The sequence below is a fragment of the Chrysoperla carnea genome, chromosome 3 (assembly GCF_905475395.1).
Source record: "Chrysoperla carnea chromosome 3, inChrCarn1.1, whole genome shotgun sequence".
Taxonomy (NCBI): Eukaryota; Metazoa; Arthropoda; class Insecta; order Neuroptera; family Chrysopidae; genus Chrysoperla; species Chrysoperla carnea.
Window position 1 is genome coordinate 75,031,374 of NC_058339.1, and position 27,825 is coordinate 75,059,198.

At 28.4% G+C, this 27,825-nt stretch overlaps 5 protein-coding genes across 5 annotated transcripts; 2 read left to right on the forward strand and 3 right to left on the reverse strand.

Moving 5' to 3' along the window:
* The first annotated feature begins 158 nt into the window (after nucleotides 1-158).
* Nucleotides 159-9,496, forward strand: LOC123296762. Its single transcript, XM_044878412.1, has 5 exons — nucleotides 159-312; nucleotides 4,453-4,594; nucleotides 6,886-7,026; nucleotides 8,025-8,345; nucleotides 8,807-9,496. Exons 1-5 carry the CDS (start codon nucleotides 181-183, stop codon nucleotides 9,211-9,213), a joined length of 1,143 nt encoding a protein of 380 aa, XP_044734347.1. The 5' UTR covers nucleotides 159-180; the 3' UTR covers nucleotides 9,214-9,496.
* Nucleotides 9,497-13,390: 3,894 nt separating this feature from the next.
* LOC123296763 lies at nucleotides 13,391-15,798 on the reverse strand. The gene is made up of 4 exons (XM_044878413.1): nucleotides 15,616-15,798; nucleotides 15,038-15,202; nucleotides 14,275-14,678; nucleotides 13,391-13,964 (listed from the first exon to the last, which is right to left on the reverse strand). The coding sequence occupies exons 1-4, from the start codon at nucleotides 15,796-15,798 to the stop codon at nucleotides 13,574-13,576; spliced, it is 1,143 nt and encodes a 380-aa protein (XP_044734348.1). The 3' UTR covers nucleotides 13,391-13,573.
* A 361-nt stretch (nucleotides 15,799-16,159) lies between these two features.
* LOC123296253 (zinc finger CCCH domain-containing protein 3) lies at nucleotides 16,160-20,375 on the reverse strand. The gene is made up of 6 exons (XM_044877715.1): nucleotides 20,355-20,375; nucleotides 20,213-20,269; nucleotides 18,959-20,141; nucleotides 17,865-18,060; nucleotides 16,865-17,241; nucleotides 16,160-16,193 (listed from the first exon to the last, which is right to left on the reverse strand). Exons 2-6 carry the CDS (start codon nucleotides 20,253-20,255, stop codon nucleotides 16,160-16,162), a joined length of 1,833 nt encoding a protein of 610 aa, XP_044733650.1. The 5' UTR covers nucleotides 20,256-20,269; nucleotides 20,355-20,375.
* A 1,191-nt stretch (nucleotides 20,376-21,566) lies between these two features.
* On the forward strand, nucleotides 21,567-22,077 carry LOC123296770 (protein SREK1IP1-like). The gene has a single exon (XM_044878422.1). The coding sequence runs from the start codon at nucleotides 21,612-21,614 to the stop codon at nucleotides 22,041-22,043; it is 432 nt and encodes a 143-aa protein (XP_044734357.1). The 5' UTR covers nucleotides 21,567-21,611; the 3' UTR covers nucleotides 22,044-22,077.
* A 1,187-nt stretch (nucleotides 22,078-23,264) lies between these two features.
* On the reverse strand, nucleotides 23,265-27,482 carry LOC123296764 (LETM1 domain-containing protein 1). Its single transcript, XM_044878414.1, has 4 exons — nucleotides 27,221-27,482; nucleotides 25,266-25,634; nucleotides 24,462-24,753; nucleotides 23,265-23,961 (listed from the first exon to the last, which is right to left on the reverse strand). Exons 1-4 carry the CDS (start codon nucleotides 27,322-27,324, stop codon nucleotides 23,611-23,613), a joined length of 1,116 nt encoding a protein of 371 aa, XP_044734349.1. The 5' UTR covers nucleotides 27,325-27,482; the 3' UTR covers nucleotides 23,265-23,610.
* Nucleotides 27,483-27,825: the final 343 nt, after the last annotated feature.

A 27,825-nucleotide genomic window follows, 5' to 3' on the forward strand; every position in this document is an offset into this window, starting at 1 on the left:
CAATCGAATGATATTAATAAACAAACAATTAATAATAAAATTATTAAAAATATTATCAATAATTCAACAACAACAAATCATAATAAAAATAATTTAAAAAATCCAACAGATACTAAAATCAATAATGATTTTGAAATAATCAATAATCATCGTATTGATTTAAAATCGAAATATGTATTAATGGATGCTGTTAAAGATTATATAAATAGTGATCAAAAACAAATGTATGATGTATATAATTATATATTTAATAATCATTTTATACAACAATTAACTATACAACAATTAAATGTACAAGATTCAACTGGACGTGTAAGTATAATACATATTTATTTTTATGATGAAAACTAATTGTTGTGTATATGTTTGTTTATTGTGTACTAACCTGGAAATTATTTGTGTATTCGACTGAATGTTGAATTTATTATGAATTTAAATACGAGTGGATGCTCAACGGTATTGAGTATGCAAAACTTGTGAGCAATATTCCAATAAACGAGCAGAAAAAAAGATGAAATCTCTAAATTTTGAACTATAGAACCGATTTCGATGAAAATTTGGGATTAAGATTTGTTCACCCTCTAGATCAATAGTTATATCGTGCCCAGTGGTGCTTTTACCCAAGGATTTTTAAGTGTATAAAAATATATATTGAAAATGACAACGGGAATCAATAGACGAATTCTAAGCAAAAAGTGTGATTTAAGTATATTTCGAAAAGATAATTCTTTTACTAAAATTCGGAGTATTTAACGTTAAATAACTGAAAAATTAAACGTTTTTTGAAAAAAAGTATTTTGTACACTTTTTAAATATACTATAAAAAACCCTAAAAAAAATAGTTTCAAGCCATTTGCACGAGTTATAACGCAAAGAAAGTTTCTCGTAACTTTTTTTGATATGTTATTCAGTACAAAACTCATGAATTTCTTACGGGAATTAAAAGTAATACTTGCCACTTTCCCATTTCCTTTATTTAGGTACTAACAATATGCTCTAGTTCTAGCAGTTTTGGATATATATTTTTTGAAATATTGGAATTTAAATGCAAAAAATATTTCGAAAAAAACATGTCTTTATCGTTAAATAACTCGAAAAATTATAAAGTTACAAAAAAAAAGTTTGGAAGGTAAAATATTCAGCGGAAAAAAAGCTCAATTTTTTCCCTCTCAACTTATTCCTTGCATTTAAATTGCAATATTTCGAAGTCTATAAATCCGAAACAAATACTTTTTGAGCATGTTGTCAATACCTAAAAAAAGTAAATTTGAAAGCGGCAAGCATTAATTTTAGTTCCCGTGATAAATTCATCGGTTTTTATGGTAAATCAAACATAAAAAAAAAGTACGAGAAACTTTTTTTAAAACTCCGTTAATTTTCGTGAAAATGACTTGGAACTTTATTCATTTTGAAGGTTTTCTATATTACATTAAAAACTGTTTTATATACTTTTTCCGATTTTTCTAACAAGCAACAGTTGAATAATACCACTAAAATAGTGACATAAGTTTCTACTCCATCATAGGCTCACGGTATATTAAGTTTTGTATATTTTTAAGGCAAAGTTTTTTTTTGAGTTAACTATTGTAATTACGAAGAATGGATCTATTCATGAGAAAAGCCCTTTACTACCTACTGCATACTCAATGCCAGCTATCCATTGCTTTTAAATATTGTGCAATATTTTAATATCCTGCACAATCTATCTTTTACTCCAGTAAATCTTAATTTATACAGGAATGATTTTGATTATAAAACGAAGTTCAAAGCACTAGAAGTACTTCGCGGAGTTTTTGTTTTATGGTTTAAAAAATTTTTTTTTTTAAATATAATGACGATTTTTCACTCCAAATTTTCTCAATAAGATTGATACTCAGCTATGCAAATTCTTATCTCCGTTCATGGTTCACTCGTGCAGATCGTATAAAATTTGTTTATATTATTTAAAAAAATGACGTCATCAAAATCCAAAAAAATTAATTTTGCTCTATCACATCCAATTTTAATAAACCAAGCATGGAATTATACTAAATTTGGGTCATACTTTTCAAGTTTGTGGTCAAATTTAACTTATCTATACAACTTTTGCAGATAATGGGATCTTGGTACCGGTATAACCAACAAAGGTGAATGTTAGTTAAAATTAACATCAGAAATGAAAAGTTTGACCCAAAATTAGTGGGTTTCAAAAAAATTTCCATTCAGATCGGATAAAATTTAGGTGTATTATAAAAAAAATCGAGTTTTTGAACTTTATGACGTAATTAAAATCCAAAAAAATTAATTTTGCTATGTTACATCCAAATTATATCCAATTTTAATAAACCAAGTATGAAATTATACTAAATTTGGGTCATACTTTTCAAGTTTGTGGTCAAATTTAACTTATCTATAAAAGTTTTGAAGATAATGGGGCTTTGGTACTGACATTTTAACTTTATGACGTCATAAAAATCCAAAAAAATTAATTTTACTATATCACATCCAAATTACATCCAATTTTAATAAACCAAACATGGAATTATACTAAATTTTGATCATATTTTTCAAATTTGTGAATCAAATTTGAACAAAGGTGAATGTTAGCTTAAAAATATCAGAAAACATCAGAAATGAAAAGTTTTGTTTTTAAATTATTTTTCATGCCTTGTTAGCTATGTACAGATTATAATTATTAGATAGTTTTGCCATTGGTAACACCAAGACCAAGCCAGATATTATTTTAAGTAGAAGAAAACATTTTCAACTCGTGGTTGTAATTATAATATACGTAATTTACTTCAATAATAAAAGAATGTAATGTTAATTTACCAGACAGACATTCGGTTTATTTACTAGCGCGCAAACTGCATTAGTTAACGCAACCGCTCTCAGGTTCAAGACATATTTCATCACTACTTACTAAATTCAATCAGGAAAGAAATATCTGTAATTCAGCCTTCTTAAAATAAACTCTGGAAAACATTGCCAGCTCTCCCCTCGTACCACATGCAGATAAGTGATTAAGTATTCCAGTAAATAAAATTTTTAAATTTTTACCATATCTAATTACCTATTCATATTTATTATATGTATACTGATGAGATTCAAGGTTTATTTAATTTACTTTTATTCACAAAAATAATTATTTAATTTTTAGTATAAATATACAAAAAAAATAACAATTTGTAATTAACATCAAAAATAAACCAAAAAAAACACAGAAAAAATCTTGTTAATTAGTATTTCCAAAAAAAAATCAATTAACATTAATAAAAAAGATGTTTTAATTATTGATTTATTTAAATAAGATATTTTTAAATAAATTCTAATGGATCTAGGACGCAAAGCAGCTTGTTCCTCCTGAACGTGGATTTAACATTACTTTTTTAACCAAACATATGTTTATACCAAAAAACTGTCGAAATTTTTGATATTTTTTGATCAAATATTTCCGATTTGCCCTTCTCAATCAAATATACTCACTAATTTTGAGGTACGCTCATTACGAGCGGGTTGGGTACATTTTGCCAACTCATTTGTAAGGAAAAAAATTTTAAATATTATTGTCGAGATTGGGTCTAAAAAAATTACGACTTGAATTGTAAATTATGAGATTTTATCGCTAAGATGTCGTCACCACGAGTAAACAACATGTTACCCATACCTGTTACACTCAGCTGATCTTTTCATTGAATGAACAGACAAAATACAATTGTCAAAAATTGTTACAGCTACCTCTTTTATTTGTGTATGGTATGCAATATACAAGATTGTAAACAACATTTTCGTTAAATATTATATATCTATGTGAGCTAACACCTATAATTCTTTTTTCTATTCCTAGATAGAGTCTTTCTTAGCATTAAACTCCCATAGTTCCTAGCTCGAAAAATTTGTCCTATCCCTAATATTTCTACTTGAATGTACCTACAATTCATAATTTTCCCATTTTCCGTAAAGCAACTTGCCCCTTCTTTGCCATCGGCTGGCGACGCCTTTGTAAGAAACACTAAACATTTTAGTCCAAGCAAAGTAGACATTTGGTTACTTAAATTCTGAATTCTTCATCCAAAAAGTTTTTTAATATATGCAATTATTTTACAAAAATGTGTTAAAAGCTGTCTAAAAATGTTCACCAAAAATTCACAAAATTTTACAAACCTTTCACTTAAAATTGAGAAACTGATGATTTCAGAATTTTAAGAAAATACACTTATAACCAATTGCTAATATGCTTGGAGTATTAGACTGAACGATTTTTAAAGAGGTGTTCGTTTAAATAAGAATTCTTACTTGAATAATTTGCACTGATAAGCATTTTTTACATTTTATAGTATGAACTCTTATAAATATCAATTTTACAGTTTTAGATGTGAAACAGAACAGGTTACACTTATATACTTCTTTGAATTTACATACAAGTTGATTGATTTTATTCAATAGATAATAATTTTGTTTGTTTGTTTACAGACGCCAATTAGTTATATTGTATCAAATGGACAAATTGATTTATTAGAAATTTTATTACAAACTGATCGAAGTTCAAATAAGATTAATGTCAATTTACCGGATAATGAAGGGAATACACCAGCACATTTTGCTGCTCAAGCTGGTAAGCATTAAATTTTTAACTAAAAATTTGACAATCGAAAAAGCTTATTTTAAAACTTAAAGCTAAAATGAACTTAAATTTTCGTGAATGTCACATACTTGGATTCAAAAAGTTTTTATTTAAAATACTTGACTCTGAGAGGCCATAGATTTTATGTTTTTTGAGGCATAAACAACGAAATATTTGGTCCATTATCCGTGTCTTGGCCCCTCGGCCGAAATATGGATATAGTTTTATCAAAAATGGACAAAATACGTCCGTAACTAAAAGATGTCCAAAAATCCGACCAATAAACAAAAAAATTAGTAATATACGACCAATAAACAAAATAAAAATCAATGGCCTCTTTGAGTCAAGTATGGCTTGAATTCGGGTGTTATGAAGTATTGTGTTGAGAAGTCATTGTTAATAAAAAGCCTTTATTAATTTTTAGCCTTTATTAGTTTTTAGCCTTATTTCATTAGAACACTAAAAAGATAGAGGAAATAGCTCTTTTAGAAGAATCAATTGTGCAATTCGCGATCGCAAGATACGGTGGCGCCGCGCAGCGATTACTAGTGAAACTATTATAGAGGATTTTGAGTTTTGACAGCTACACAAGTGCTGAATGTTTTTGTTGTTGAGATGGAAATTATCAAAAATGAAAAACGTTGTGGTGTTCCCCAGTGTGGGAAAACAAGATCTACAGGCGTCAGTTGTCGCACAATGTCGCAAAAACATGCTTGCACTTGCATCCCGCGCCCGCTTTGCAAGAACAATAGCATTCGATTTTTTTGTTGTCATTGGCTACAAACACTTTGATTTGGATCTCATGAGGTTTCTCGGTGATGTTCCACGTTTGTAAACATGAAGATTTGATTAATAAACAATTATTTTGCTTCGATTGGATACCACAAAAAAACAAGTTTTTGGAACGAGAAAGCGCCTCTCCTTCCATCAACGGCCTTACTGATCCACCAAGTAGATAAAATATATCACCAATATTAATATCCAGGGCTTTCTCCATGTTAAAAAAACAAATAAACAAAAAAAATTCAAAAATTTATTTTGACAACTTGAACGAAAATCCTCTATATCGGCCATATTGCATTCACAGCAGAGCCATCTCTAGGTAATTTCGTTCGCCAATAAAATGTTCCATTACGTCTTCCGGAACTTCCTCTCTAGTCTTAATTCAAACAATAGATAACAGATGGCGATAATTTTAAAATATTAAAATATACACGGTATAAAATACTTTAAGTCGCTCAAAAAATATAAAGCATAATTATTACATCAGCCTAATTAACAAAACTTTTTTGTTTCATTAAACATTTATACACAAATGTAACCCCCATAGCAGATAATAAAACAAAAGTTTAATTGACATTTACCTTTGTTAATTCAAACATAACCTATATTTGAATATCATTTAGATGACGTAGACGTACCTATGTTTCTTGTACGTCATGTAAGTCACTTGTTAAAAAAAAGTACCTATGTATATACAGAATGTCCTAGAATAAAACTATTTCTGAAATTATTTATTTTCCTAAAATAAATCACTCTCATAATAGGGTACTTTCGGTAGTGAAAAATAAATTTCGGTAGTTTATACATATAACAATTACATACACAACTGTTGTTTTTATCAATATTACGTCACCATAATGGGGATAGCGTTTTTGAGAGAATAAAAAAGGTTTAAAATTTAATTTAATTTTATGGCAAAAAAGCGTTTCTATTTTTTGGTGGTAGGCAAAAACGAATTAAAACACTGTATAATCAATGTAATCAAGAAATAATATACAAACACTCAGATTAATATCAGGCTATTGATACGACGTAAATATCAAATAAGTAAATTTCAAAAATCCTACTTTTGATTTGTAAAATCATGTATTGTCCTCTCACTAAGCCTAACAGCTGCGGTGATGGATTGCATATAAAGAAGGCGGCAACGGCTATCATTTGACGGCAGTGAAGCGGTTTTTCGACTGTTACATAAACTTACAGAGCATTTGTTAGTTTCAAACCGCCGTTACTTTAATACCCGGTTTCCCCTACTTTGTTCAAACATAATATGACGACTCGTGGCATAGGAGATAGAGATTTGGATATTTTATGAATAGATGCCTTTGTGCTATTAAGAATTATTTTTCCTTGAAACTCCCTGTACTGTACATGTTGCAATTAAAAACAAACTTGTTAAACAAAAACATACCTACATAATATATAAAACATAATATGTACACACTTACTACTAACAAGTAACATTTATAAAAAAAAAGTACTTTTTTCTTATTATTTAGGTCAAGTGGAATGCTTGAATTTTTTAATAAGTAGATGTCCAAACATTGAGATTGATGCACGTAATCATCTTGGTTTTACACCGTTAATGAAAGCTGCATTACAGGGACGAAATAAATGTGCCAAATTATTATTATTCGCTGGTAAATATCATAAACATTTAAATATTACCTATTTTATTTCTAGTATTATAAATGTGAAAGGGGAATGCCCTACTAAACTTTATTTGTAATTGCGCATATGCAAATATATTTATATCTACTTCATGATAAACCTGGTTTACACTATACAAAAATTTATTACACACTATAGCCGGAAACATCACGAAAAAATTTATTTTAAGACGAATGAATTTTTGATAATTCTTTTAGGTAGAGATGAAGAACGCCTAACACCTGAAAGCGATAGCAATATAAGTATAATTGCGAGATAGTTTTGCCAGAAGGATTGTAATTTTAAAATAATTTACTTTTATAATTTAATAATGAAATTTTAATTTGTCAGACAAATATTCGGTTGTTTTACTGGCGCGCATCCTGCCTTAATTGACACAACCGATCTCAGATTCAAGACGTACTTCATTCTTGCCCAAGTTCGATAAGGAAAGTAATATCCGAATTTCAGTCGTCTTTAAAGAAAATCTCAAAAACTTTGCCAGGTCTTGCATCGATATGTTTACGAGCACGGTTCTTCGCTTCAAGCGTATTGAGATTTGGATTTAGGTTTTTTGTTATCGCGTAAGATACCATGCTCTTGTTAATTTAAACTTAAAAAACTTAACTTAATCCCTCTAATTAATTTTTAACACCCGAACTAAAAAAGGAGGTGTTATAATTGTGATTGCTATGTGTACTTGTCTGTCTGTCTGGCATCAGAGCGCCTAAACGGATTATTCTTAGCTATGTTTCAAGACCGAGTTTAGGGTTCCGTACCCGGAATAACTAACAAAAACGATTATCCTCAAAATTGGCTCAGTTTGGAGAAGGCTCTAAGGAAATTGACAATTTAATGAAGAGTGTTCTTAGATACGTTTCAAGTGCGAGTTTAGGGTTCTATACCACAAAGATTTCTCGGAGGTTTTTTAAATTTTCTAAATTTCACTTGTAGTCGAATAATTTTAATAATGGGTTATTTTGAACAGGAGCCTCACCATCTTTACGTGATACTGGTCGAGGTTTAACAGCTGAACAGTGGGCCCGATATTGTGGTCGCTCTATTTGTGCTGAAATGATTGAAAAATTTACTAAACATCGATTAGTAGCTGTAACATCACCAACTGGTGAAGGAGGATGTTGGGCATCTGAACCGGATATACCTGGTGCTAATCGAATATTAATGGGTAAAGTTAACATGGTTATGTCATCTAGTCCATCAACGACGTGTTCATCGAGTACTCATCAGAATAATTCAACCGTTACTAGCACATCCAACTGTACTCGTAATCAACAAAATAATTCAAATAGTATGTATATTTTAATTTTGAACAATCTAGATAATTTCATGATGCCGCTTGACGCTGGCTTTGAGCGTCAAATTAGGAATCCACTCAGCGGAAAAAAATATAATTATGTCCAGCGTCAAATTGTAAAAAGGAGCGACAAAAAACAAAAAAGCTTATTAATCCATAACGTATTTTTTAATAAGACACATGGTAATGATAAACCACTATATCAATAATGGGTGGTGAGTATGATTATCAATTGTTCAAAAAAATTCTTTGGAAATGGCAATCAATAGAAGATAAACTTTTTTTTAAATGCTCTCAAAATTAATCCTGATAATAAAAATAGTCTTCTAATCCAATTTCCTATCTAATGGCTTGTTATCCCAATAAAATTCTCCACATCTACGTCTTAAAACTGCCTTTCTTTTCTCTCCCAAAATTTAGCAAACTGAAATAAACAGATTATATATTTTTTCTAGGTATAAAAAGTAAAATAAAACGTGTATTTCGACCAAATAATTCAATACCGCCAAATTCAAATCGTTCACGAACATCCAATAACAATAACGATGGTACCATAGACTCAACGACTAATAGTGCACGTTTAATAACACAATTAACCACTGCAGCGCTGTGTGCAAGTACACCAGTACTACCAACATGTGGTGTTGGTATTGCCTCACCATCAAAAGTAAAAAAACCATTGACAGTACCAAAATTAGAAATAACATTAGTCAATAATAATGGTGAATTAGATCGTACAACAAATGTCACGAATGGATATACAACTAAAACTCAAGGATCAATAATTGAACAGGTTAATCAACAGAAATCGATTTATGCAACCACGGCATCCACATCGAATAAAACTAAGAAGAAAAAATGACAGCAATTCATGGTACATTAAAATTATTATATAATTGTCGTTACATTTAATCTTCCCAATGTTTTTTAAAGTAAGAGGCGAATAATACTTTTAATTATTTTCACAAAATACGAATAGAGAACGGCCGACCAATCAGCAATAAAATAAAATCAAAATCGTGTCAAAAATCTTCAGAAGGTGACTACTATATCTATGAAATTTGTAGCTCCCAAAATTAAATTGATTGAAAAAATCCTTCATGTTTGTCAAAGGATCCTTTATAAATATTTGTTTACCAAAATTATTATATTTCAATGATTAAAAAAGGAAATAAATTTGTAATATTTAATCTAATGAAAAAATAAAATTTTATTAAAAAAAGTTACAATAAACAAATTATTTTTTTATAACGAAATAAACAATTTAATATACATAACAAAGAATTTAACAAAATTTCTTTTATGAGGTAAGTACATTTTTATTATGAACACGTAAAAAATGGACGAATCTTAAGTTTTTCATAATTTATTTATAGAACATTAGACTACGTTTTATTTTTATCACACTTGTAAATATTAAAACACTAGAGAAGACAAAGATTTGGAAAAGTACCGTAAAGTAACATTAAGAGTCGTCCATTTGATTAACTCTACCTGAAGAGCTTTTAGAGTAATATAAATCAAAAATGTAGAAAATCTTCAGAAAGTATATGGGAGATTTTTTACTTCCCCCCCCCCCCCCCATTTTATTCGAGAAAATGATGTTATGAGACGGGTTCTTATTTTAAAAACTCACATTGGTCTTCAAGTGACATTGTAAATGTAAGCCAAACGTAGATGAGCGAAAGTAATTTTTCTCCAAGCTTTGAATATAATGATCGAAGATGATACTTTCAGAAAGATTCAGTACGTGAACAAATTATAAGTAAAAATATTAGATATGTCAGTTCTAAGGTACTATATAACACCTATTTAATTTCTTTAACAACATAAATAAACCAAGGCCTCTTTTCATACAAGATAACCTCTGGTTAAATGATAACCAACGATTACCCTGTTTCTGTACGTATAATATTCGCAATCACCATTGACAAAAAATAACTAAAATTATATTGAATTATTTCGCTTTATCATGGAAATTACCTTTTACTACGTTTGTTATTTTGCTAAAGGCAGCTGAAAAAAAAATTTATACCTATAGAGTACAAAAAGATATCACCATAAATGGTTCATAACTGTAGTTAAGTACATAAAAGCTCTATGGTCTCCTAGAAGTCCATACTCGTATGCTAGCTTCCATGATAAAACTGTCAAATACAAATGTAATTTTAAATTTATAAGTAAATTTGTTTCTAGTTCAAAGTTACATAATTGCTAATAATTATTTGGCAGGTAATTAATATATTTTTTAAAACTCTTAATTTACAATATAGGAAGTACTCATTTAATTGAGAATCTTTTGTTAGTATTTATAATAACTAACATACAATACAATATTTATAATTATTATATCATAGTTAGATTAAAACGGAAGCATTTAGAGCATCATAAAACCAGACATCTATTTTATGCTAATAATATTATTTTAAAAGTATTTTTTTAATATGTCTTAATAGACGCCTACAATCATCATGCAGTAATTTATTAAACTAATTATCATAAATTTATCTATCTATCTAAATATTTAATCATAATCAAAAATAATTTATTTATTATTTTATTTATAATACTTGTAATGTATGAGTATTTTATTGACTAACCTAACTAATAATTTATATCTAAATTCAAGGATCTTGATATTCACTTGCACGCTTGTGAGCATAGGCTAGATTAGGTTAGAACCATAGAGAATTTCATGGTTTTTTTTTTCGACGAGATATCAAAAAATTGTAGAATTTTTATATTTTATTTTCTTTGTAAGAGATCAAAGGTTGAAAACAAAATATTCCTATATCATTTGAACTCAATTTTTCATAGATCATACAGCCTTGTATAGCCAAGTATACAAAGTCCAGTATCCAATAGAAGGCCTCTTCAACATATTTTTGTATCAGAATTAAACATGGCAATTGCAAATTAATTACATGATGGAATACTTTCTTCTAAATCCAAACGTTAAAGATTACAATAAACAATCAAATGGAAAAACCATGAAAACTCAAATAGAAGAAATCTAAAATAGTATAGGAATATTTTTGTGGAGCTTATCACTAGCTTTAATGTGAAAATATAAAACAGGAATTTCGTTCCTAGTGGGCAAACTTGACCAATCTATAACTTGTTTCTCTTTCAAACAGCAAAGTCAAAAGTCTACAAAGAGAAGAAGCCTTACTTATTTCATAAATGCGCAATATATGATGTGTGCCTATAGGTTTTACGAGCCTCTATCCATTTTGAACGAATATAATTATAAATTTGTTTTTTTTAGAAAAGTTTCTTACAATATTTATTTTCGAGAGTTATATATCAAATTGTTGATAAAATTTGAACACAGGTGTAACATTGATATTTTAATTTTTAATTAATTTTAAATGTGCGATAATATTCTAATAAATAAATATGTAAATTTTAATTTTAATTTGAGCTGGAATCTAGCTAATCAATTATTTTTAATAATTTCAAAATTTATCTGACATATAAACTATGTCATAGGATCTATGGACAATATTTTCATCAATAATGAAAATGGTTTATGGGCTAAGTACAGTCTTATAAACATGTCTAGATACATGGTATAGATAAATCTCTTAGAGAATTCATTTTAGCTTCCATAAAATCTTCCCAAACTTTCATCACTGTAATTGGACTTGTTTATATGACTTTGAGCTAAGGAACTATTTACAGAAATCCTAAAATACGGATGAATATATACAATGTATGACGCAAACGCCGGCTTATATTTAATATAGACTAACAATACATGTTCTCCTGTGCATTATCATTATGCTTCTGCGAAAACGCTATGAGTATCAACATTCACAGTTGAATTATATACCTCCCCGTCCTAGCATTGATTTAAGTTGACATTTATTTTCATTTACCTAATCAAATGCACATTTTTTTAATGTTATCAGCCTATATTTAATGTAAGTCTATGAATGATGGATAATTTTTAGCAAGCTTCCTCTTAAACTAAATCTAACCGCCTAGAACTAAACCCGTATGAAGTTAGCACCTGAAAATTAAAAATAAAATTGCTCTGAATTCTATCATCAAACGTCTATTTGCCATTGGGTAACTTACGATTTATAAGCATCATAATCTGTATACTCAAAAATATAAACATTTCGGTTTGTGTTTTTAAAGACATAAACATTGAAATTGTTTAACAACATTCATATCGTTTTCCATAGACGATCGATATATTTTGTAGATAGAATACGTATACTTTTCATAGTCCAGAAGAATTACTATTACGACGGTACTATGAAAATAGGACAAAACAAATATTTACTGATCACAACATTAGATGGAATGACTTAGAAGAGTGGACGTAGTTAAGGTACTTCTAACAACATGAGAGAGCACGCGATATTTTGCGCGGCTCTGTAAATAGTAGTTGGTTAGTGAATTAAACCTGGCAACGCTGTAACATATACTATCACATATTGCTCATCTGTCAAAAAGTATTTTATTCATATCGTTTTTTATGAGTAACAACTATAAGGTTTTTCACAAATGAATCAACTATGACATAAAGGTGTATGTATAAAACGCAAATAAAAAAAAAATTCATCCTATTTTGGCTCAAATATCCCTAATTCGTTTTTTACATATATCAAGTGGTGCAGGAGGATGGTTTGGCGCAAAGTTATTTTCTACAGGAAAAACGCGAACTTAAAATGTTCAAAAATATTTTGCAAACAGTATGGATTCCTATCCTTATTTACCGGTTAAATATCGATAACTTTATATCAGCTAACAGAGACGGTCAATGTTCTTAAAGAATTTTTTACAGCTTTATATATCGTTAAAAACTATCTATTTTGGAATTTTTCGTGCAAAAATATTTTTAAGCGCATGTCGTTAGAAATACCTAGCAACAGTTTACCTAGCAGTATTTGTTTCGAACTTAATACGCGATCATTAAAATATACAAACATCGTGCTTTTGCAAGTACAAAAAAATAATTTCGTGAGTTTTTTTTACATATCTATTATCACCTAGTCCAGACTATTTTAATTTCAAGGTTTTTTTTTTAAATTAGGGTGAGTTCTACATTATCGAGTGTAAAAGAAAGTGACAATTATATGAATCGAGTAGCGAATATGGACGAGTTTTTATAAATCAGTAGTAATTGAATTTGTATTATATTTAATAGCATTTTTATTATCACTAGAAGTCTGTTTTGTATAATTATTACTAAATTGCTATAGTTATAGCTATGTAATATTACTACTCGATTCTGGATGATGATATGCAGTTGATGATTGGCTTGTTGTGATTAAAATTTGCTGTTGTTGAGCCTGTTGTTGATGGTGATTTGTTTGCACATTATTTGTTTGTGCGTTTATCGATGATGAACTCCGTTGGACAATTATCGACGTTGGTACACCACCCCCTTGCTGTGTAGAATGCGAATGATGTGATGTATTCATTGATGTAGATGTCACTGATGTCGTTACAGTCGTCTTTTTCACTTTTAATGAGTTATATAATGGAAATTCGCAGCACAAGACAAATTTCAGGAAACCTGGAACTTCTTGATAAATTGATGGTGGTATTGGTATCAAGGGGGATGTTGAGTTTTTATATTTTCGATATTCAGCACATCTATAAATAAAGACAAAAAATAACTAACTTCAAGAAAGGGGGAGAATATTGGATTATGTCTAATGGGTTTAGCTTTTAAATATAAGCGCAATATCTAGTATTCACAGATTACATTTTTAGTCATAATCACAAACGCTGCTGTTATTATTTTTTCCTGTGTCAGTCCTTCTTTTGGTCTATTTATCGTAATCGTATCGTATCGATATATTTCCGTTTTATAAACTGTGGTATATTTTATTCAGATTTCTGCATTTTATTATTTATTCAACAAATTCAAATAGACAGATTAATATGATTCAGAGGTACTTACTCCCTAAATTTTTCATCAGACGATTTTTCCAACATTGGTATTCCGGATAAGAACAGAATAATTAATGTGATAAATATTGGTGACGCAATCACAACCCATTCATAGCCTTTGATAACATTCAATGAAATAATAAAGATACCCCACCATAGTAATATTTCACCAAAATAATTTGGATGTCGTGATAAACGCCATAATCCATCATTACACCATTTGCCTTGATTAACAGGATCTTGTCTAAAGGAGAATTTTTGTAAATCCGCATAAGTTTCGGCTAGTAAACCACTTATAAATAAACCACTTCCTGCTGAATCTAATGACGTCATTGTTTTTGGTGCATTTGGAAAACCATGTTTTGGCGAGTTGATAACAATTACTGGTAAACTTACTGTGTAGACCCAAATTGCCTACAAGTGAAATTTACACAATTTAAAAAAACCCCAACAAATTAATTAAAGTGTTTTCCAAATTGAACCGATTTTGAAGATCATTGTCAATTTTTTAATTTTTTTCTGATACGGAACCTTAAGCTCGCAATTAAAGCATAGCTAAGAACACTCCATTAAATTACCTTTCAAATTCAACAAAAAAAAATCAAAATCGGTTCATCCGTTTAGGCGCTACGATGCCACAGACAGACACACACACATAGCGGTCAAACTTATAACACCCCTTTTTTCTAGTTCGGGGGTTAAAAATAGAAATAATCGAATATACATATCTTAAACTGATTTCCCAAAAGAACATTTTATTTAAAAAAAGTTACCTGAAATGTCCAAAATACAGCAAATCGTATAATATTGCTTTTTTTATCCTCAAATCGTTTATCTCTGCCAATTTTCACGATTCTATATAGCAAGTAACACGATAATCGTGCACCCCATAAGCAAACAAATATTGTTACCATCAATTGTCGACTTTCATAATTTTTCTAAAAATATTTTTAAATAAACTTATTAATCGTGCTTAAAAATTGAAAATTTTAGATTTTGAGCTTTAAAAAAATAACCCATAATAGAAATCATGTAAAAATTTTGATAATTATTGCATATTACATTACTGTTGTAATATCTACATAAATAATCAACTTTTTGTTTAATTTTGAAAACAGAAATTAAAAAAATAAGCTCACGATTGATCGAATATTTTCAATAGTATCGTTCGAAATCATTTACAAATATATCATCAAAAATAAACAAGATTCTAATTACATATGTCTCTGGTCAACTTTTCTATCAAGCACTAGAAAAACCCAAAAGTAATTAATTTCGTCTCAAAAACTTTAAAAGTATTATTTTTTTAAATTTTTGAGTTACAAAAGAAAAAAAAAAAACATAAACATACCCGTCCAACTTGACCTAAAAAAAATGTTAACAATGCCAATATAATAAAATTCACACCCCCAGCAAAATCAGTTAATTTATCCATTTGAAATGTTGCAGCGATTATAAAGAAAATAATTTGCATTGAAACGGTAACAATAGCACTTATTGCTAAATGATTTTCATCTAAAATTTGTATTGCCATAATGTTTATCTATTTTTATCACTAATTTATTTATTTCAAATTGTTTATGCGGTTTGGTGGTACAGAATCGTACGGTTTTTTTTTTTTAATTTTATTTATTGATTTTATTATTAAAATTTTTTATAGACTAATTACAAGTTTTTTTATTAATTATTATTACTTTAATAAATTCATTTTTTCTGATATTATAATTTATCTAGAAGAAACATTGTTGTACAAATGTACACCTCTTTTTACATGACACGAATTCACGCAACGAGCAACGACAGACGTCGATATTACAGTTATCTAGAATTCAATGCGACGCCGCATAGTAGCGTCGAAAAATGACGTCCAAATATGAAAATAATGCGACGATAATTTATTTACCTAGTGTGTTCGAATTATTAAATTTTCTATAGAATCGAATTCATTATGGCAATTATTGTTTTGTTATTTGAAAAATAAATATAAAAATTTTTTGAACAAAATTTTAAATTTTCTATTATTCAAATTATCCATTCATTATAATAAAATTTACCTAATCTTGAAAATTTTCATTTTTTGAATACAAAATTTTTCTATAAAAAAATTTGGTTGATTTTCTATACAAAAATCGTACAGATATGTAAAATATGTTGCCTAAATCAATCAATTAATATTTTGAAAACCTGACTGCTGCTTTGTTAAATTCGATTTTAAAAATACGACAATTTTTTTCGAAGGTGCTGCGTTTAAAATATTTACGAGATTAATAATTATGCAGAGGTTTTAGAACTCTTAGACAAAAAAAACGATCGCGCACGGCTTTCTGGAAGCACCTATTTTTTCATATTTTACAAAAAGATTCCATTAAAAGCTACAATTTGTTGAGCCCAAAATGAAGTCATACGAACCGAGGAAATAAATTTTTTTTGTTGAGAGGAAATTTTATTTAAAAAAAAAAAATCAATTTATGATAGGCAAAATGTTTTGATTTATTTATTAATTTTAAATCACAATAATTATTATAAATAAAAAAATATAAACGATTACAATATTTACAATAAATTTAATAATTTTTATAAAATAAATTTAAGTAGTAAAAGGTATAAAATCAGGTGTTTCAATATTTTTTGTACGTTCTTTATAAGTCTGTAGTATTTGACCATCATCAGTACTACTGGAAGAAAAGTTTGCATCGTTCGCATTCAAGTCATCTTCTTTTATATAATATCTAAATATTTTATTATCTGGACAAGTGACAGGAGGTGTTGGTGTAGCTGTCACGTCTATTTCAAAATTAACAATTTCGTCAACTTTTTCTTTGCTCGTTTTTGATTCTTGTTTATTTCTCGATTCTAATTTCAATTGTTTTGCTTGTTCGCTTGTAATAATTGTGATGTGTGGATATGGGCATTTAATTTTCGAACATTTCCCAGTACGCTCAAATTCGGGACAATAATTCACATGACGTTTATCACACTAAAAAATTAAAATTGTTAGTTTTAAAAATATTTACACCTACGCCAGTAAAATCTTACAAAAAAACAACTTAAATCACAAAACGCGATGTAAAGCTACATTCCATTTTTTTTATGTTATTCGCATCCTTTAAAGGAGTGTGAAACCACGTTTTGCAAGCAAAAAAAAGTTGTGCTACCTTCGTAATACGTGAAAAAGTGCAAAATTTTCGGACTTTTTTTGATTTTTTGCAGTTCAATTAAAAAACTATAAGCTTTTGACATTCGTTGCTAGTATCATTTTGAAAATATACTAAATTTGGAACAATTGAAGCCGATTCACAGTTCGGTATAATAATTGAGATATGAAAAATTTCAGAAATGCTAAAATTTTGAGTTCTACTTTTGTTAAACCGTTAGAGACAGAACAAAAGTTAAATGTAAAAAATGTTCCTTAAGCCAAAATAAACAACTTTTGTTCGAAAAACTTTTTCGTAAACATCATTGTTTTCGCGTGCAGGGGCAAATTAGGGCAAAACTGTGGTGTCCATTTTCTCCAAAAATATAAAAGATAGAGATATGAAAATTAGTAAGTTTTATTAAGAAAATTCACTATTAACTCGGATTGATTAATAAATTATTTACCTTGTCAGCAGCTTGACAGTATCCATTAAGAAAATCTTTACAAATATCAGTTTTTTCATTTAATTTCACATGTAAATATGGGCATTGATCTTTGCTACAAAATCCATCCAAATAAAATTTACAAGTCGGCATTTTTTCCAACGTAATATTATGTGATAATGTACAACTTTTTATATCACAGGCACCCTGTAAGTATCTACAAAAAAAATTGAAAAAAAAGAGTAATTAAACTCATCTCGTTATAATAGTTTCCATTGAAAGTGTCACAAACAACGGTGGTGTCAGTCTGTCCGCATTTGTTTGACGAGCGCAAGCCTTTGTTTTAACTCACGTACCTATTTGAAGTTATTTAAGTGACTTGTTGTAATTATTGAAAATGGATAAATTTCTAAAAAAGTACTGAAACGAAACGATAGACTAAACATCTGTTATGATGCTTTTTTTAACTTTATTTCTTTTTATTGAATCTTCGCGATTATCCACGACCCCTTTGCATAAGTTTTGCAAAACCCCAAGCGGTCGCGATCCACACTTTGAAAATACCGATTGTATGAAAAAATTTCATATCAATTGGTCAGTTAATAATCATCAAACAACATGGAAACGTTATGATTTATTTCAGTGTTAAGTTCAGACACTATTAATGGAAAACAATTTAATAGTATGAAAGCTGAATAAAGATAGCAATCCCTTTCAGATAATATGAATTCAAATTTATTTTATTGAACTGTTTTTACAATCCTTATTGACCGTGAGCCCATGTTCAGTGTAGTATACCCAAATGCAAAATCGAAAAAATTACAAACTTTTTATTTCAAATCTTGCTATAAAGTGTAATTTTTATCTAAAAAAATAAAAACCTTGGCCTTGAATAACTTTTTTACAGATGTGGGATCGGTGGGGGCTTTTAGTATTTTATTTGTAAAAATGTCCCCAAAGTATGTACCAATTTCCAGCCCCATGGAAATAATTGAAAATTGAAATGTTTATTTTGACCGGATAATGAATTAATAAAAATTAAACTTGATTGTCTTAGTTTTACCATCTTACTAGGGAGGGATTGCTATCTTATCTAGGAAAAAATTTCTACTCACTTTTTACAAATAGCGATTAATTTAGGATCATGTACACGACGACAAGTGCCCTTATCATGACTTGAACATTTTCCATAACGATTAAATATCGGGCATGGTACGTTATTTTTACGATATTTATTTGGCAATGTACGTATTAATTTTTTATTTTTAGATTTCGTACTAGTTCGAGAACTGGTATTGATTAACTTGTATTTCGTTGAAATACGACCTTTTATAGCTCGTTTTAATTTTATAGAACCCACCAAAGGTTTTACCACTTTTTTCCGCTTGATAATGGCTGATGATGAGGGAACCACTACCAATGGATTCTTTTTAACCTCCGTTTGTTTAACATAACGATATTTATGTTTCTTTTTATTTAATTTAATCGAATTCGAATTATTTGAATTCGTTTTTTGTAATTTATTTCGTGAAATTTTATATAAATTTCCACTAATATTAATTAAATTTGTATTTCGATTAACCGTAACACGTGATCGAGTATTTTTTAATCGAGTTTTTAACGCTGTAGAATATGAATATTTCCGTTTTCGAGTTAATGAATTTGTACGCCGGCGATCTAATTTATATTTCGATTTAAAACATTCGGATGATGATTTTAACGATTGTTTGATCGGGGTATGTTTTATAATCGAAGGTTGTTTATTTATTTGTACAGTCGGGGATTTTTTTATCAAGTTTAAGTTCGTTTGTACAATTGAGGGCCGTTTTATCAATTTTAAATTAGTTTGTATAATCGCGGGTTGTTTTAGATGTATATTTAGATGTGTTTGGGTGGGTTTTGTTAAATTTTGAGTTGTTAATCTATGATTTTGTTCTTTTAATATTTTATCACCGAATTCAGTTAAACGATTAATATGAACAGTATTGTTAATACGATTTGAGTTAAAATTTGGATTCACGTGTACTTTTACTGGGTGGCTATTGTTAATCGATTGTGATTTAAAATGTGGATTTATAAGTACTTTATTCTGTTTTGGTATAAATACGGGCTGAGATGTTGTTTTAATTGGTTCGATTAATTTTTTACTGTTATTATTAGTCTTTACATATTTATAACAATTATATTTAGTTTTTGTTAAAGGTAAAATTGTATTCCAATTTGGTTTTTGCGAGTATATTGGATTTATTTGAGCGAATTTATACTTCTCTTTTTGTTTTGTACGTTCTCGAATTATACCTAAAAATGTTTAAGATGATTGGTTGCAAGTTTTTTTTTGTATTTCAATAATGTTTGGTAAATATACTTACGTGAATAATATGTTATATCTTGTAGTAATTTCGTATTATCCATTTTACCTGTTTGATCTTTAAAAAAAAGATAACCTTATGCAATTCTACGCAATAAATTTCAAGGTAAAGTTTAACTGGTAAATCAAATTTAAATACTCACTATGAAATAATTAAATATTTTTAAAAACGATTAAAAATTTAAATTTTTTTATATTTAAAATAAATAATTTGACGTTTTTTTTTTTCCTTTAAATTACACAACCTCAAAACAGCTGCTTTCATTTTTCACAATGAACCCATATAGATAATACGGTCATATCCTTTGAAAATACTCTACTGGAAATGTTAACAGTGTGAAAACCACGTCTCAAAGTAGATTGACAAGGAAAATAAATACATAATATCTTGGAGCATATTTAAAATAAGATTATACGGCATTTAAATAAAGTTAAAACAGTATATCTTGTACAAATTACCATTTTAAAATTTTTTTCATAGAATTAACACTAAATTATCTAACAATATTACTCGTTTAAACGTTAAAACAAAATAAATTTTTTATGCAGTTGTGAATCTGAAATATAAACAGATCATTGATGAAGCTGATTTCGTTCATACGATCATGCGCATTGAATACCATCCTTCGGTATTACGTGTTTCTCCGTCAGCTGTTTTAATATTGTATTTTTGTCTTTGTTAATCTACTCTGTGAAGTCAAAATATACATACTTGGTTCATCTATTTAAAATATATCATCTAAGGTCATATCAATATCTGCCATATCTCTATGAATGAAAAATGAACCACAATGAACATTGGGCTGTGTTCTTCTACTATCTTCAGTGAAACAAAAATAAATTTTATAATTTCAAAGAATCCTACACTTTCCTTATAAGAAATGACTCGATGAAACTTTCTAAAACCGTGGATTCTGGTAGTCTTCGATGAATAGATCAAAAGTATATTCGAGTACAAAGCTTTAAATCATCGAATTTTTGAGAAATTAACGTTCAAAGTTTAAAAATATGCTACTCTCTAGCATAATATTTCCCAAAAAAAAAAAAATTTAATCCCTCAGTTTTACTCTATCAATCCTTCCAGTTAAGATTCTATTTATAAAATTGGTGGATTAATATTTGATTTTGGCGACGAACGGCAGGCGATAATTTCATATAATTTACACAATTGATAACTATAATTCTTCTTGGTTATGTAATGTTTGTGTAAATTCACACAACGAGCGACATTGGACTCTTTCAAATTATGATTGAACTTTAGAGTTTGTAATCGCTCTTCAAAATAAGTGTCTCGTAAACAATTCTTGTTTCTTTGAATCACGGGCATTCATGAACTCAACCCAAAAAATCAAAATGTCAGATTTCTGGTGATACGAAAATTTGTTTACAATTTTTTTTAAATGGAGCCTGAGATATTAACACGTTTAGTGCCACAAGGAAAAGAAGTTCTGCGACCAGCATGTAAAAAGTGTGGATATGCTGGACATTTAACTTATCAATGTCGTAATTTTATTAAAGTCGATCCAAATCGTGAAATTGTTTTGGATGTAAGTAGCACAAGTAGCGATACCGAAGAAGATTATAAAACACCATTAACAGATTTACGAGAAATTGAATTAAAAGAGAAATTAAAAGAAGTGAAAAAGAAGAAGCATAAAAAGCATAAGCATCGTTCGCGTAGTCGTTCAAGAACACGTAGTCGATCAGAATCAAGTGACTCGGAAGATGAAAAACGTAAGGAAAAACGAAAGAAACATAAAAAACATAAAAAGAAAAGTTCTAAGAAGAAAAAGAAATCTAAAAGTCGTCATAGTTCAGAATCAGATTCTTGATTCTCTTGAATAATTGTAAAAATTTAATTTTTAAATAAACTCGTTTGATAAGTTTTCTGATTAAAAAAATAGAATTGTTTTTTTAACATCTTCCATGAAAGAAAAACTCATGATGAGAAGTAAGTTCCATCCCTAAAGTTATATTTCCTCTTCATGAAATGCTTCTTATTTATTATTAGATGCTTTTTATTGAAATGGAATTTTCATCTTTTCATGTTTTTTGAAAACAAAATATTTACGATAAAAGAAGTAAGGAAGGGACTAAGAAGTTGACCTGGCAATATCTCCAAAATCCCATAAATCCTTATTTAGAGATTATACAGTGTTGGGCAGGGAGGTATTGATGATTTGAAATAACAGTTACACACTCATTTTTAAACGAAACTCAAAATTTATTTTTGGAATGTGTACTTCTACTTAAAATCACTGTTTTTCACATCCTTGAATCAATGGAGCGAGAATGTTGGTCTTTCGAATATAAGCAGAGTATTGCAGTGACGCAGCATATCGAATACCACGTTTACATTTTTTATATTTTTCGAGCAATAAGTTCTCAAAAATTGACCACACCTTAACAAAATATTACGGACTTATATAAACCTACAGCAAATCAAAGTGCTAGAAAGTTGCTGTTGTTAAAATATTTTAGAGACAAATTAAACCCCAGAAAAACTTCTAAGATTTAGAAAGGGAAATTTCGTTAATTAAAAGTGCATTTTCCCCGATTTAAAATAACATGGGAATTTATGAACCAATCAGATATCTGATTTTTTTCTTGTATACAATTTGTTGAACAATTCAGGAAAACTGAAAATTTTTTTCGAGAACCACACTAAATGTGGTCGTCGATTTTTGCACACTCAAATCTATCTAGCGGCTACTCTACCAGAAATTTTGAGACTTTTGAAAAGTGAGGGAAAATGTTTTTAAAAAAAACTGTACATAGTATTTAAATAATTAATACTATTATTTATTTATCTCTTTCTTTTGTTTAATAATAATTTATGATTTTTTACAAAATATATTAACATTCAAAATAATTATTTTTTAATCTCAAAAAAACACATCAATAATTTATTTAAATTAAATTATTTTATTTACACAAATTTACAAAGAACATTTGTTAAATAAATAAAAATATTTTGGTTTGATAAAATCACTAGAGTTGAACACAACAAAACTTGTCATCAAATCACCAAAAATCACATTTCTCTTTGTTTAAAATTAACAATTTTAGGCAGTTTAATTTTATCATTACGTTATAATTTATTCACTTGACAACATGAATTTAAGATTATTCGATTATGTATTTCGAAAGTCTGAACATATACGGCCGAAAATTTTAAATTATAATCATTTTAATCTTTAATCTACGATATAATATGGATCGAATAACCAGAAATTAGAAACACAAAAACTAAAGACGATGAAATAAACCTTCTTTCGGATTAAAAGATGGCTGCGTTATGGAATTAACACAAAAAAGCGGTCGAATAAATTTTAACGTAATAATTCAACAAAAATCCAATGAAAAAAACGTTTTTGAGAGCAAGCTAGAATTTTGATTTTAAACGATATGTTTGTATCGTTTATTATAAATTAACATCCAATTCGAGGGTTGATTATACGCTAACAGGATTGGTAGATGCAACAATAAGGTGATGTTATTTTCATCTAAAGATTGCGATACACAAAGCCATGAATTTAAGAATTGTATCATGTCTTCGTGTTTCATGTTGGTTCCGTTTAAACCTCGAATAAATAATGCATTCTTTAATACATCACACGTCATGTCCGTAACGCCACCTTCACGTAATATTGCCATATCCATTTCATGTAAAATTTTTGCATGGTCGATTAAGCGTCTGCGTCGACGGAATAATCCCACACGTAAATTATGCATTTTTAATAATTCCTTCTGTAATATAGAAATTCAGAAAAACAATTTGAAATTATACAATAGATATTAATTCTGAAATGATATCAAATAGATTGGCTCTAATATGTATTCTACTACGTTTGAAAAAGTACTTCAAAATAAAATAAAACGATTTAGCAAATAAAACGAGACAAAAAAATATATTTCGGCAAAATAAACATGTTTTCTTTCCATAAAATTTAAATAAATTTTAAAACTTTTTTTTCTCGCAAAAACTTTAAATTTCTATGGTTTTAGGTCACGTGATATACAAATTAAAAATTACGATTTTTAAATTTAATATTATAAAACAATAAAGTGCTTTTATGACTCAATTTCATAATTTATTTTACGCTACCGAAAGTATCCTATTTTTTAAAGGGTTTTTTAAACTTGGAAAAAAAATAGTTTTTTTTTTTTTTTTTTTAATTTCTATTCTATTTAATGTGTTTAAAAATCTGAAAACTCCTTGAAAAAAAAAAAAAATGTTAAGAACTTACGATATGTGGCTTCGTTAACTGTTTGATATGATACACATTTTTCTCATCATACAAACATTTACATTCGTTAATAACGTGTGCCGTGGGCTGTTGTCCACTACCCAATAAACTAATCACTTCTGCCCATTTTAAATGCATTTCCATAGGTTGAATGTCTTTTAGTCGTTCTTGTATACATCGAAATACCGGTTTATAATGAGCTAACCGTTTCGATAAATTCATTATGGCAAATTCGGATCGTTGTTGAATTGACCAAAAATGTGATGATAGTAAAAATCTAGGGAAAAAATACCTAAAAAAAAAATATTTAAATTTTTAAGGTTCATTTAAAAAGAAAAGTTCAAGGTATTGTGGAAAACTTTTTATTTTTTTTAAATTTATGATTTTTGGCCTAGATATAAAGAAATACATCTGTAAACAGGGTGGGTCATTTAAATCTGTAATGACTAATAACTCGTTTTGTAGCTAACCAATAAAAAAATAACTTAAACAATAGCTGCAGTTTGATTGGGGACATACTGTTCTGACATCAGATTGGATCTAGTTCTTCGGGTTTTTTAAATAGCCAATTTAGATCTTAAATGGTAAGAGATAGAATAACATTGTAAATTGGAAAGTTGATCCTCATAAAACAACTCATATTTTTCATTCAAACCATTTTTTCAAAAATTGTCAGCTTTCAGAGGCGACTAAAAAATATGTCATTATTGCACCCTGTATATACTACCATCTGGCAATAATGAGATAAAAGATTTTCAAGCTATCTTTTCTTGAACTTGTTGAGGCCAATTAAAAAATACTTACGCTAAAGGAAATATTAAATAATTCGATAACGGTACAGCGCTTAACAATAAAACAGGTGCAACTCGAACCATATCTTTGGGCATTTTATGATACAATTCAATTTCATTACGTTTCAAACACTTAAATCCATCTTTTGATGTGTTCAATGCTTTAATTATTCTTAAAAATGATTTTAAATCCGTATAAAATTCTTTGGTCCCAACCATAAATACTCGATATACACGCATTGCAGCTGGAAAACGTGTTTCTAATACTTTATCGTAATCTTTTACATAGTTGATATATCGTCCCAAAACAAATGATCGTATTTTTGCTGATCGATCGATGTCTTCTAGTTTCTTATTGTGTATATTTCGTCTATTTCTAGAACTAATAAAATTATTATTTAAAAAAAGTATAAATTTAAGTTTTCCTATGTCAACTTTTTATTATCTCAACACATCGACGTTCATTATCGACCCAAAACATTGCGTGAAATCAATTTTTAAATAACATACAAAAAAAAAAGAAAATATAAAGGATTTAAATTTACAAATAGAAAGAGAGAATAATGGGATATGGTGACGTCATAGCTTGGGACTGCCATAGAGACTACATACAAAAAGTTCTTTGCAAGAAAAAGATCGAGATCAGGAAATACAACATTAATTAGGCATATGCCCATTATGCCTAATTAATCAAATGGGTGATTCCATGTGTGACTTACACTACATTTGATCCAAAATGCATTTTATTTTGCGTCATATTAAGAATACTATTATGTCAACGGTTTTAGTTTTTCTACATTTATTCCTCTGTAGTAAAAATGTTCTCATAAACTTTGATGTTATATGATTCATTTAACAAAATGCAAATGTGATTGACACTACATGCAAAAGGAAGTTGCATTCAAGTGTGTTTAAACTTCGAATATCTTCCTCTATGCAGGATTTATGATTTTAAATATTATCTAGGACCAAATTGCATAAATCAAGTTATTGAAAAATGGTAAAATAAAGAATCTTAGAATTTTAGAATCAAATTTGTTAGAAAAATAAATCGTGACTGACATACCGTCACTTTGGATTGCAAAATAAATGTATTTTAAGTTTTTTTTAAAGAAACATTACATATGAATATTACAGGACACAAGATCAAAAAGATCATTAATAAAATTTAGAATAATTGGAATTTTAACGTTCTTATAAACATAAATAATGTAATTTTAATCAAAACTTATACATTTACGAAAAAAACATATTATTTAGGGACTTAAGATGCTGAAAACTGAACGTATTACAGGGTTGACACCATACCAAAGTATTTTTACAAAAAAAAAAAATTTTTGTCCTTTCATGGTACACTTTTTCATGGAATCACCCAAATATACAATGGGCCATCAGTTTTTAATGACTTTTCCTGGCGAAAATTTGAAAAATAACAAATACATGACCACGTTTTTATGGATTTGACTATAATGGACATAGTACCTTGAAGGAGATGCCCGCTATCCAACAGATTGAAAATGAATTTTTATTGCAATTTCCAAGTTTTTGAAGAATGGAGAATTGTCGTAAATAAAAAAATTTGTTAGGCTAAGCATAATTAAGGCATACCGCAATTTCTAAAGGTGTATTTACCAATGCATCAATGATGATGTGATGAGTACTTCTTTACAAAAATTAAGATTGAATTTATAAAATTAAATGACAAAATAAACAATTTTAGGCATACTCTTGATTAATTTACACTCTCAAATTTCGACGAACCGGCGCGGCGAAATATATTATTTTAAAGATGAATGTTAATTTCATGTAAAAAGCTTAGTAGAATAAAGAGATCTTAACGTTTAAATATAATCGTGGTATACCATAATCGTTAAGCATTCGATCTCCCAATAATTCGAACTTGGAAATTATCTCTTTTATTGACATTTAGGTTAATCCTATTAGAATCATACAGAAAAATAACCTTACTTGTATAAATTTAATATAGATTTTGAATTTATTCGAAAATTTCCACATCGACATGTTTCAGCTCCCAATCGTAATTTTGACAACAATTGAAATGCTAAAGCCATAATGATTTATCCAGAATTTTGAATGCTAATGCGGCAGGTACTTTTTAACAGAAATTTGTGATAATTTTATCGCCAAATAAAATATCAGTTTGATAATTACGTTTTTAAAATTTTACATATGTACGATTTATTTCACCGGAGCTCATTTTGTTTTAATATTTTGTGTTTTTGATTTTTATAAATGTCAAAATTATGATGAAGAAATATTTCTTAAATAATTTTGACAATTCTATTTTAAAATTTTTACACTTGTTTAAGTAGGTAGGATTATGCGCACATAGGTTTCTTATCAAAAAATACAATATACAGGGGGTGTAAAAAATTTATAAATTATATGACTAATACTTATTGATAATTGGGAGTTGCAATTCGCCAATTGATGATAATAATTCGTAGTAATTAAAATCAAAAGACGACCCGAATTAAATAGTTACAATTTCGACTACCAGATGTAGCAATAATTGTGCTTCCCATTTTATAAGGCCAATAAAATCAAATTCA

Coding starts and splice junctions, on each gene's coding strand:
- LOC123296762 (XM_044878412.1), top strand. CDS start 181: ATGGATGCTGTTAAAGATTATATAAATAGTGATCAAAAACAAATGTAT. Junction 313..4,452: donor TACAAGATTCAACTGGACGT/GTAAGTATAATA, acceptor GTTTGTTTACAG/ACGCCAATTAGTTATATTGT. Junction 4,595..6,885: donor ACATTTTGCTGCTCAAGCTG/GTAAGCATTAAA, acceptor CTTATTATTTAG/GTCAAGTGGAATGCTTGAAT.
- LOC123296770 (XM_044878422.1), top strand. CDS start 21,612: ATGGAGCCTGAGATATTAACACGTTTAGTGCCACAAGGAAAAGAAGTT.
- LOC123296763 (XM_044878413.1), bottom strand. CDS start 15,798: ATGGCAATACAAATTTTAGATGAAAATCATTTAGCAATAAGTGCTATT. Junction 14,679..15,037: donor CTGTATTTTGGACATTTCAG/GTAACTTTTTTT, acceptor TTTCACTTGTAG/GCAATTTGGGTCTACACAGT. Junction 13,965..14,274: donor TCTGATGAAAAATTTAGGGA/GTAAGTACCTCT, acceptor CTTTATTTATAG/ATGTGCTGAATATCGAAAAT.
- LOC123296764 (XM_044878414.1), bottom strand. CDS start 27,324: ATGGCTTTAGCATTTCAATTGTTGTCAAAATTACGATTGGGAGCTGAA. Junction 25,635..27,220: donor TCTATATTAAATTTATACAA/GTAAGGTTATTT, acceptor TAATTTTATTAG/TTCTAGAAATAGACGAAATA. Junction 23,962..24,461: donor AGTTAACGAAGCCACATATC/GTAAGTTCTTAA, acceptor TCTATATTACAG/AAGGAATTATTAAAAATGCA.
- LOC123296253 (XM_044877715.1), bottom strand. CDS start 20,255: ATGGATAATACGAAATTACTACAAGATATAACATATTATTCAC. Junction 18,061..18,958: donor TTAATCGCTATTTGTAAAAA/GTGAGTAGAAAT, acceptor TTTTTTTTGTAG/ATACTTACAGGGTGCCTGTG. Junction 16,194..16,864: donor GAAACACCTGATTTTATACC/TTTTACTACTTA, acceptor TCGATTCTATAG/AAAATTTAATAATTCGAACA.